This window comes from Hemiscyllium ocellatum, chromosome 12 (genome assembly GCF_020745735.1).
Source record: "Hemiscyllium ocellatum isolate sHemOce1 chromosome 12, sHemOce1.pat.X.cur, whole genome shotgun sequence".
NCBI classification, from domain to species: Eukaryota; Metazoa; Chordata; class Chondrichthyes; order Orectolobiformes; family Hemiscylliidae; genus Hemiscyllium; species Hemiscyllium ocellatum.
The window spans coordinates 65,888,661-65,900,913 of NC_083412.1; the positions used below are offsets into that span (position 1 = coordinate 65,888,661).

Consider the following 12,253-nt stretch of genomic DNA (forward strand, 5'->3'; position numbering starts at 1 on the left):
CTCTGTACCATTTCAGACTTGTTTTAAGTCTCAGTTTGTACATCTCTCTCTACCATACAAGCCAACCTCTAATCCAAAGCTGTTGAATGAGGTCCAGTTCATTTATTACATGAATTTATATTTTTTTTATTGTAAATGGTATCCTAACGTAGTTTTATTCTCTCAATTGTATCAACAGTCAGCTGCATGTTAGTGTTTTGTTAACAAAACTATCTTGAATGAGCTGCCTTTGACTAATAATTAAATGTTATTGATAACATAACCGACAAAGAACCACCATGGTAATCATTTTAAACAAATTCAGGGATTTCATTTTCCTTACCAAAACTTGAGCATTTGTGTCTCTGATCATGAAAATATGCATCTCCACCTGTTCCAAATTCACCAAGAACGTATGACAGAGAGTAAGTAGAAATAAGCAAAACAAGCTGCACTATTATTTCTGCGTTAAAAAGGAGCCATGCTACAATATCAGTGGAGGAGGGGTGATACTGGCACAGTAATAATGTATCTTGACTAGAGATCAAGAACCCAAGGTATGTCATGGGCACAGTGGAATTAAAATGCACTTAAAAATCTGTAATTTCTACAGTCACAATTAGGTGAACTTTTGTCATTGTTACAAAAACTCAATTGTTTCACTACTATAAGACAAAGTGAGGACTGCAGATGCTGGAGATCACAGTCAAAAAGTGTGGTGCTGGAAAAGCACAGCAGGTCAGGCAGCATCTAAGGAGCAGGAGAGTCAATGTTTTGAGCATAAGCCTCATTCCTGATGAAGAGCTCATGCTCGAAATGTCGATTCCTGATCATCAGATGCTGCCTGGCCGACTGTGCTTTTCCTGCACTGCACTTTTTGACTTTGATTCACTAATATCCTTAGGGAAGGAAATATGCCATCCATACCTGATTTGGTCTATGTGCTTCCAAACCCACAGCAATGCAGTTCACTCTTAATTGCCTTCTAGCCAAGCAGTTCATTCAGTTCAAAGGCAATTAGGAATGGACAGTAAAGGCTGACCTGTCCAGTGACTCCCATATCCCAGGAACAAATAAAAAGAATAAAATTTGTCATTAAAAATGGAATATAGGCATATTTTTAATCCTCATCGCAGTCACATCATGTTTGATTGAATAGTTTTATTTACCTTTTTGATATTAAGCAACTGTTACAGTGGAGAGATTGGAGATGTTGTGATATGCCTCCATAATTATTTCTTGCTTTCGGTTGCAAAAGGGGAAGAAAAGGTTTATTAACTGACCCATCGGTTTGGGGGGACAAATGAAACTTGCCAGCATAAGTTTGTGCAGAGACTTCAACAATCTGAAACCTAATAATTGTGACCCTAGTCAGCCTTTTTTTAAGGGCTCACAAATTCAAAATATGGAGGGATGGATCTTTATTATTTTTGCTAGGTTATGATTTATGGTGTGCTTGTAGGTGGGAATAACTATAAAACAGTAGTATTATCAAATTCTTGAGATTGCATTAAGAAGGAAACTTACAATTTAGAATTTGCTTTTATCTAAAGGGAAAATGATTGTCTTACACAAACCTTTTATAAATTAGATTCTTAAGTCCATAATGGCATTTTATTAATTTTTGAGGATTTCTATTGTTTTTTGCAGTTAGTAGATGTCTTTGCATTTGCTAATGGGCAGTATGGTACATGCTATATGATAAAAGTATGACTGTTGATGAGGTAATCAGTGATCTTGAATGATGATCAACATGAAATAATGGCGTAAGTACCATTAGTGATGCCTTCAGAAGGCACTTCAATTTCTGTGGAAGCCGGAAAGTTAAATAGCAGTATCTTGTCTCAAGTTAGCATGCCTAGATCAAGTTGCTAACCACTTAACCAGTTCCACTGGACAGGACATATTGCCTGGTTGTATGCCTGACACCAGCCGCCTAAAGCAACTGTCTACTCTGACCTTGATTATGGCAGGGGACTCCCAGAAGAATAATAGAAACAATTTCAGGATGTCCTGAAAGCATCACGAAAGAGACTAAACATCCTCACTGACTCATGGGAGTCCCTATCTTCTGGACAGAGTTTATTCAGGAGAGACCATAATCTTTTTGAGACATCATGCTCTCAACAAATCATTTTTGCTGTTATTTCTATATTCAAATGGTGAGACTGTAAGTTTATTTTCTATTAAATTTTATTTTCAATTTATTTTCATCCTAGTAAACCATGGAAGCCAAATTTTAAGCAGAATCGATATTAATTGACAGCTTTAGATATTTCTGTTTCAGAAACCAGTGATGAAATAAGAGGAGGGTTTATGATGTGTTTTCTGGATAATGGTATTGGTATGAATCCAAGTAAGTACATTAAAAATTCTGTTTCCTGTAACTCTAGAAATTTGCCATAGGGCTTTCCTGATTGTTTGCTGTTGCCTTGGAAGTGAAATTCTGGATCACCACATCAGTTTAGTTTTCTGTCAAAGTTATGGCAACCAAAGGGCCTCAAAGTCATCCAGCATGGAAACAGACCCATTGCTCCAACTCGTCCATGCTGATCAAGTTTCCAAAACAAAACTTGTCCCCATTTGCCTTTATTTGGCCCATATCCCTGTAAACCTTTCCTGTCCAAATGTATTTTCAATGTTGTATCTGTAACTGCATCTACCACTTCCTCTGGCAGTTCATGCCACATGCGAACCACCCTCTGTGTGAAAATGTTGCCCGCCTTGTCCCTTTTTAAATCTTTCTCCTCTCACCTTAAAATTATGTCCTCCAGTTTTGAACTCGCCTACCCTGGGGAAAAGACCTTGGTTATACACCTTATCTCTGGCCCTCATAACCTCTATTAAGTCACCCCTCAATCACCTAATCTCCCGAGAAAAAAGACCTAGCCTATCTAGCTTCTCCTTATAACTCAAACTCTCCAGTCCCGGTAACCTCTTTGTAAATCTTTTCTGTTTCCTTTCCAATTTAATAATATCCTTCCTGTAGCAGGGTGGCCAGAACTGTACACGGTACTCCAAAAGTGGCCTCTCAAACGTCCTGTATAACTGCAACATGACATCCAACTCTGACTCAATGGTCTGCACAATGAAGGCAAACATACCAAATGCTTTTTTTTGCTACATTGTCCTGCTGCGACGCCACTTTCAAGGAACTTTGTACCTGAGCTGCTAGGTCTCTCAGTTTGATAACACTAACCAGGGCCCCACCATTAAGTGCCCTTGCTCATTTTACCAAAATACAACACCTCGCATTTATCGAAATTAAACTTCATCTACCACTCCTTGGCCCATTGGCCCCATTGATCAAGATCCCTTTATAATCTAAGATAACCTTCACTGTCTATCAAGAGTGTACCTGATTATATTAATTATTTACATTTTTATAGACCATATGCAACACAAAGAGTCTGTAAATTTCAGACAGATCTAGGCCTTGATTTGTCTTCATGTATACTTAGTACTCCCCACAATTTAAATATAAGTCGTTATAGTGTTGTTACCTGAGTTGAAAATGGATCTTAGAACTTGAGGGTCCCAGAAAGCATGGTTTGAGAAAAAAAATAGAGAAATTAAACTGGAGAAGCTGCAATAAATTTTCTGAATAAGAGCAAAGACAGAAATGAGACGGTACTGGTAACTGAAATGCTACAAAATGTAATTTTGAAAGAAAATCAACTAATTAAATAAAGATGCATGTATCAAAGCAACAGTTCAGTTTGAAATTCTAACTGAATGTAATCATAATAAAATTAGTTATTCCTGTACATATTCCTTTGAAAGAAACATTCAAGTATTTTTAATATGTTTGTTCTGGATTAGTGAACTGAATGTCTGACATTAACTGTGGAGAGAGTACTAGAGTTCATATTTTGAGTCCAAAAGGGCTCTATACTATGGAATTAGGCTCTGAAATCTGTTTGTCTCCACAGATGTTGCCAGACTTGAGTTGTTCCAGCACATTTGTTTTTTCTGATCTTGAGCACCTGCAGTATTTTGCTTTTATTTAACAAAAAGTTCTGGCCTAACTCCTCTGGGTTAATATACAAAATGTGCACGTAGTGAGAATTGTTGAGTCAAGTCAGTGAGTTGTTTGTTTTTTTGCGCAGTACTTCCTTCCTCATGAACTCATAGATGCTTACAGCACAGAAGGCGGTTTTTCCCATTATTTTCTTGGCAGATCTGACTACACTAATCCCACTTTACAGCTTTTAGCCTGTAACCCTGGAGGCTATGGCATGCAAATGAATATCTGAATATTGCTTAAATGTTACCTGAGTTTCTGACTTAACCATCTTTTCAGGCACTAGGTTCTGGACTCCCACTGTCCACTGAATAACGACATTTTTAAAACTCTCCTCTTAGCCTTATGTCTCTTGCCTTCAATCTATACTGTCTTGTAGTTGACCCCTGTACATTTGGAAAAGCAGACTTCCTCGCCACCATATTTATGTCCTTCATAATCTTATTCACTTCTCTCATATCTCGTATCAACCTTTGCTGCTCCAAGGAAAACAGCGCCTGCCTATCTCATCTTCACTTATAGCTTTGGCTTCTAGTCCAGGCAGCATACTGTTAAATCTCTTTTGCACTCTCTCTGGTGCAATCTTATTCAACAATATGATAACCAGAACAGCGCGCACAATTCTAGTTGTGGCCTAATCAGTGTTTCATATATTCTCAGTGTAACCTCCTTGCTCTTGTATTCTGTGCTTCTGCTAATAAAGGCGAATATCCTATATACCAGCTGAACTTTATCTACTTGCCTTTGTACTTCAGGGATATGTGAAAATGTACACCAAGACCCCTCTGATCTTCAGTACATTCCAGGGTCCTGCCATTTATAGCATAAACCTTTCCCTCATTATCCTTCCCAAAGTGCATTACTTTTCTGGCTTGAATTCCATTTAATTTATCACGGTTCTGCCCATCTGAGCATCCAATGATATCTCCTTCATTAGTGGGGTCATCCGCAAACTTTTCATCAATTTCCCTGCATTTAATTCTAAATAATCGATGTACACCAAAAACAGCAAGGTTCCCAGCACTGAGCCCTGCAAGTAACCCCATTGGAAACATTCGTCTACCATCATCCTCTGCTTCATACCTCTCAGCCAATTTTGTATCCAATACCAGTTTGTCTTGAATCCTGTGAATTTTGGTTTCTTCATGCGTCTGTCAAAGTCCATGTAGACTACGTTACCTTTGTCAATGTTCCTGGTTACCTCAAAATTCAATCAAATTTGTCAAACACAATCTTCCGTTCACAGGTCCATGCTTACCATATTTGATTAACCTGACTTTCTCTAAATTCTGTTGCTGAGAATTCTTTATAATAATTTCCATGCTTCTGGGGTTAGACTGGCCTGTGACTTCATTATCTATACTTTCCTTTTTTTTAATAATGGGACAATATTAGCAATCCTCCAGTCCTCTGGCACCTTGATTACTGTCTGAGGATTTGAAAATGCTTGCTATGATCCTATTATGTCCTCCTCCAACAGCCTAAACTACATTTCAACAAGACCCATGGAATTATCCACTCTTAAGGCTGCTAAAACCACTGGTGTCTATAGCTGTGTCATCCTTTTCCATTTTGAGGACCACACCCACATCTTCTGGGTCCATGCACTGATTACCATTATGGGTTCTACTCTTTCACCAGTTATTCTCTTGCTCTTTTATGACTATTTTTTAATGAACCCTTTGGATTATCCTTTATTGATCTTGCACTGATTTCTCCTGCACTCTTTGCTTTCCTAATTTCCTATAAGTTCTCCCAGCATTTTTATACTCCTTTTTTAATGACTATATCATAGAACATAGAAAAGTACAACACAGAACAGGCCCTTAGGCCCACGATGTTGTGCCGAGACTTAATCCTAATGTAAAATATAGTAACTTAACCTACGCACCCCTCAACTCACTGCTATCCATGTGTATGTCCAGCAGTTGCTTAAATGTCCCCAATGACTTCACTTCCACCACCTCAGCTGGCAACGCATTCCATGCATTCACAACTCTCTGCATAAAGAACCTACTTCTGATGCTTCCTTTATACCTTCCTCCTAATATCTTCAAACTATGACTTCTCGTACCAGTCAATCCTGCCCTGGTGAAAAGTCTCTTGCTATTGACTCTACCTATTCCTCTCATTATTTTATACACCTCGATCAGGTCTCCTCTCTTCCTCCTTCTCTCCAGAGAGAACAGTCTGAGCTTATTCAACCTTTCTTCATAAGGCAAGCCCTCCAGTCCAGGCAGCATCCTGGTAAACCTTCCTTGCACCCTCCCCAAAGCCTCTGTATCTTTCCTATCATTGGGCGATCAGAACTGGACACAATATTCCAAGTGTGGTCTCACCGGGGACTTGTAGAGCTGCAGCAAAACCTTGCTGCTCTTAAACTCGATCCCCCTGTTAATGAAAGCCAAAACACCATATACTTTCTTAACAACCCTATCCACTTGGATGGCAACTTTGAGGGATCTATGTACTTGCACACCCAGATCTCTCTGTTCCTCCACACTGCCAAGAATTCTGTCTTTAATCCTATATTCAGCATTCGAGTTCGACCTTCCAAAATGCATCACTTCGCATTTATCCAGGTTGAACTCCATCTGCCATTTCCCAGCCCAGTTCTGCTTCCTGTCTATGTCGCGCTGCATGCAGCCTGCAGTAGCCCTCAATACTATCAACGTCACCTCCAACCTTTGTGTCATCTGCAAATTTATTAACCCACCCCTTAACCTCCTTATCCAAATCATTTATAAAAACTACAAAGAGCAGATGCCCAAGAACAGAGCCCTGCAGGACCCCACTCAACACTGCCTTCTAGGCAGAATACTTTCCATCTACAACCACTTTCTGCCTTCTGTCAGCCAGCCAATTCTGAATCCAGATAGCCAAATCTTCCTGTATCCCATATTTCCTGATTTTATGAATGAGCCTACCATGGGGAACCCTATCAAATGCCTTGCTGAAATCCATATGCACCACATCCACTGCTCGACCGTCATCAACCTGTCTTGACAGCTCTTCAAAGAACTCAATAAGATTCGTGAGGCTTGACCTCACAAAGCCACGCTGACTGCCTTCAATCTGACAATGCTTTTCCAAATAGTCATAAATCATATTGAGCTTTTGTGTGCAGTAAGTTTTTTTTCTTCTTAGTCTTGCCCTTTATGTTCCTAGACATCCAGGCTTCTCCAGTCTCCACCTGTACCTTTATAGGAACATATTTGCCCTGGCCTCTTGCTATTTCCTTCTTCAGAGCCTCCAATGCTCCGAAACCTCTACCTGCAAGTAGCTGCTCCCAATGCACTTAGACCAAATCATAGCTTTGTGAAATTTCTCTATAACTATCCTAAATCTAACTGTGTTATGGTCACTGTGTGCAAAATGTTTCCCCATTGACACTGGATTTATTTCTATATATTAGGTCCAGAACTCCCCCTCCCCTTATAACTGGTCATACCAACCCCTTGAGAAAAATTCCACTAAGCTGTAAGATGTACATTTTGTTCCTATTAACTGTTAATGGTGAGTATAAATGAGTATCTGAATCCCATCACTCTTCCTGCTTCTAATATCTGACCAAGGAGATGATCCAATTTATCATGGTCAGATATACAGTGGATGATGTTACACTTCCCTAGTGCAGGAGAACCTTGGATTTTGTCTGTTATAGATTTGCAGGTTCACTTAGCCATTTTGTGTCCTTATATAGCTCCCTTCTCCTATCTACAAAATTTAATGTAGATAAGTTGGACATAAATTCTATTTTCCTCTATTAAGTAAATGAAAGATGCTGAAAAACTCCTTTACCAATTAGGGAACATTCAGTTTACTTCTATCCCGATCTCTAAACCAATTACAGACCTGTTCCACAAATTGCCTTCAACTCATGCTCTTTAATTGTTTATGACCACTTGTACTTTCATGGGCACGTCATACTGTCTATGTTGTATTACCCTTAAAAAGAAAAACAGGTTCATAGTTATAAATTCTCTGCCATTGCCTTTGGTGATCAAGTTCCAGAAAGCCAGCACAAAAATGTTGTCTGTTTATTGTAAATTATAGTAAACATATGAAAACAGGACTATAACAAAATTTCTGCATTTCACAGGTGAAGTAGCAGACATTATTCATTTAGGAAAGTCTATAAAGAGAACTTCAAAGTCCCAACTTGTTGGACAGTATGGAAATGGATTGAAATCGTGAGTTTCAGAGATAAGTTTGTCTTTAGTCTTGCGGAATAAATTAGTTTAAATCTTTGAGATTGACTTTTAGGATTAAGAAAACATTGTTTGCAACTCTTTTCTGTTTTGCTCTGCTGTTTGAAATGTTTATTGTTTCTAAAATGAATGTATGGCTGGCAAGTTGTGAATGACACAAAATAGGTGGGAACACAAATAATGAAAATATTCCCTTATTGCTGTTTGCCAGTGGGATGCCTATTTGTGAATCCACAGAATTCATTCCTTTTTGAACTAATAAGACCATGTGATGTAGCAGAAGAACATTAGGCCATCAAGTCTGCTCCACCATTTGATGAGTTCAGGGCTGATCTGATAACAGTCCATCATTCTCTTCCCTTATGCTCATAACTCTTGATTCTCTTTCTGAGTTTTTTAATGACACCGCTTGTATAGCCCTCTCCAGTAAGTATTCCACAGATTCATATGTTTTGAGATTAAAAATTCCTCCTCATCTGTCATAACTGGATGATCCCTTACTGAGATTATGCACTTTGGACCTAGATTCTCTTTCAGATAGAAAGTACCCTTCAACATCTGCCTTACCAAACACCCAAAAAATATTTTTTGTTTTAAATAGGTCACTTTTCATTTTTCTTACCTCCAGTGAGTACAGGCTCAACTTACACAAGCTCTCCTCCAATCTCTCCATGTCAAGGATCATTTTAGTAAATCTTCTCCGGATTGCCTCCAATGCCAATATATATTTTCTTCAACAGTAAGGAGCTCAAAACTCTTGTCAGTATTCTAGTTGTGGCCTGTGTGGTGTCTTGTATAGTTTGAGCCAGACTTCCCTGCTTTTATGATCCAATCCTTTGAAATAAAAGCCAACATTCCATTTCCATTTCTCTTCCCTGTTATCCACTGAAATTCTATGGTAGCTTTTTGTGATTTATGTGTGACAGCTCCCAATTTATCTTCTGCTGCTTATTTTGTTTGAACTCTTCCTATCTTTGGGACTTCAAACTTTTATATTGCATTTTCCTTTCTCTTTCTATTCTCTTTCCATTTACCTTTGTTCATTTTTCCCCTCACTTTCCAATTCAAGCTTTTTTATTTACAGTTCTGTTTTCTCCCTATACTTTCCATTGTTCTATTCACTTTTTTCCCCTTTCTATTTCTCTTTTCTTTCATCTAACTGAAGTTTTTCAATTTCCAACAGCTAATTTTACTGCTGACAAGAAGTTCAGGATTCTGTCCTTTTAACTCAATGCTGTGCAATCACGAAGCAGCTCATCCATGTGAGATCCGACTTTTGTTTCTACTCTGTTTGTGTTCTAACTCTGTCTAACTTTAGTCAAAGACTTCAAATAATCTAATGTTATGGTTTCTACTTTCAGAAAAAAAATACTAGCAGTTGAATCCGTTCCAAAATTCAATCTGTGTAATATGCTTCACAATTTTCCTCAGCCTCAGGTACTTTAATATTTGAGCACACTTCACTTGTTGCTGATTTATCTGTAAAGATAAAGTTGCCATAGTTGTACCGTTGTCCCATTAACCCCCCTCCCCCCGCCCCGCCGCCTGCCCACCTGCCCCTCAATCAAAATGAAACGCTCAGAGATACATATAGTTTTACCTCCTTCATCTTTATTCCGGGCCTTGGAGGGAGAGAACGATCCCGAATCATGACATAGATTCCTGGTCTATTCTGGAAGAGCAGTTTCTCAATAAACTATATAATCATATTACAGGGGGGAGCATCAAGATAAGGCAACATATATATTAATTGGATGATTGTTACAATCAATGAATATCAAAAGCAGAGACCAATGAATGTACAATGGGATTCATACAATGGAGGGGAAAGTGAGGTCTGCAGATGTTGGAGATCAGAGCTGAAAATGTGTTGCTAGAAAAGCGCAGCAGGTCAGGCAGCATCCAAGGAAAGGAGATTCGACATTTCGGGCATAAGCCCTTCTTCGGGATTCCTGAAGAAGGGCTTATGCCCGAAACGTCGAATCTCCTGTTCCTTGGATGCTGCCTGACCTGCTGCGCTTTTCCAGCAACACATTTTCAATTCATACAATGGATACTTATACCCTTGTTAGCTGAACTTGCATACTGAATACTTCCAATATTGTTAAATGACTGCTTTTCCACCTTTTTAACCCATTACCCTTGCCTCCAGCACTCCATTGTCAACTGTAAGTACTTACCTGATCTGAGTCATGTTCAACTGAACCTCTTTCGCAAAACTTAGAACTTAACTCTTTCCCTGCCTGATTATACTCTGTACATATTCTCACTATTGGACCCTTAGCCTGCTATCTCATTCAGAGAGAGAAAGAGAGGGAGAGAGACGACTAGAGGTGGTTTAGCCTGAGGGTCCCCACACTCAGGTATGGGGAGAAGTTGAGAAGGAGAATCCTTTCATGGTAATCTCTGCCAGATGTGGAAACAGAACCCATGATGTTACTGTCGTTCTGCATTACAAACAGCACACCAGCCAACTGAGCAAACTGACCCCATTTTTGTCTGGCCGAGCCCTCTAGTCTCCACAAAGAACTGCTGACAGCTGCTTCTGCCTCCCATATCTGTTTGAGTGCCTATTGAGTTCACTGTCTGTTGTGCTTTTACTCTTCTGGTGGCAGGTGTTGTAAGTTTGCTCTTACCCTTTTTTTTTGCAGAGCGAACTAAAACTGACTGTGGCTGCGTGGACTTTGTCTCCACGATTGGTCCTTTATGAAACACAAGCTGAATGTGCTACAGTCCAGTCGGTCATTTGGTTCTGCAGAGTTGAAACAGATCTTTCAGGGCTGAACTTTGTCCAGAGTTCATGGCTTCTAGGCATACCTGCATGGATTGCCGAGCAAAGACTATGTACCCATTAGCTAGCAACCCATGTGTATGCAGACCTGGAGGCCTGGCATTTGAATGCAGCTCTACACTCAGCTTGACATTCCATGGAAGGTTGTTAAAGCATGGTTGGCACTGAGTTCATGTGTACACCATGCTATGTTCATTCACTTCCCCCACTGCCTCCAACATACGGTAAAGCATGGAGCTGTCCTGTTTTCTGTGGGCCCTCCTGCTATCTCCCACACATTGGGCAGCACTCCATGACAAACACATGTGAGACTCGCAAAGCATTCTTCAGCAGCATCCTTACCCTTGAATAGGATTTCTGACCACAATTTCAGAGGATTGAAAAGTGGCAACGTGACATGTCCCTCATTTATAGGGAAGATTACCATGTATTAGAAAAGGAACTTTTGCTATCTTCACCCGACTTCCCTTCATGAAAGCAGTATGTAAAGAACAGCGCACAGATTAAAAGGTACAGTGGTGGTGTTCAGATAGATTGTTCAATTACTTAAATATCAATAAGTTTATGCTAATTTATCTTTTGGACAACAAAAAAGGCAGAAACTTGTAGGAACATTCTCAATAAATTGTTGAAGGGGTAGCATCCTAAATAAAATGTTTTTGAACCTGACATTTATCTGACTGTACAGAAAGGAGAACAAAATGGGCAATGGCAACGTACTTAATCCAAAATCCATGTTGGGAACAGAAAGACTGAGGATGTCCAATATAGTTGATGGAGATCTTTGGCAAAGAAATGAAAGTGTTAATGCCATAACAGTGAAACTTAGTGTTGGAATTTATGACCCTAACCCCACAGAAAAGTTAACCTATGTTTATCATGTTTTTTTCTCAGTATTTGAAAAATCTTTACCAAATACAGTGTATTGCACTTTTCCCTCGCGCAATGAAATTTTTCCTGTAGCGTGAGGAACAAATTTGTATGTAGTATTCCAGATAGGACCTAACATAATATCTGAATTGTCACGTAAGATTGTTTTCAGGAATCAAGAAATAAACACTTCCAATCTTCCAATTTTCAATTTGTTCAGCACGTGTTGACAACCTGCATCTTCTTGGGATTTGATGTGCAAATGGCAAATCGTTCTTGAGCCAGAGCATTGTTTTAAATGCTGACTGCCATGAGGTTTCAGAGAACTCTTGACACTGTGCTCCCGATGAAGAAACATACAAAGAAAATCATCACCAA

At 39.3% G+C, this 12,253-nt stretch overlaps 1 protein-coding gene across 1 annotated transcript in view; it reads left to right on the forward strand.

Moving 5' to 3' along the window:
• Positions 1-394: 394 nt before the first annotated feature.
• Positions 395-12,253, forward strand: part of LOC132820600 (ATPase MORC2-like) — a 79,297-nt gene continuing 67,438 nt past the window's right edge. Inside the window, exons 1-3 of the mRNA XM_060832804.1 lie at positions 395-404; positions 2,267-2,335; positions 8,106-8,196. Of these exons, the coding sequence (XP_060688787.1) occupies positions 395-404; positions 2,267-2,335; positions 8,106-8,196 (170 nt within the window). The remainder of the gene's footprint in view (positions 405-2,266; positions 2,336-8,105; positions 8,197-12,253) is intronic.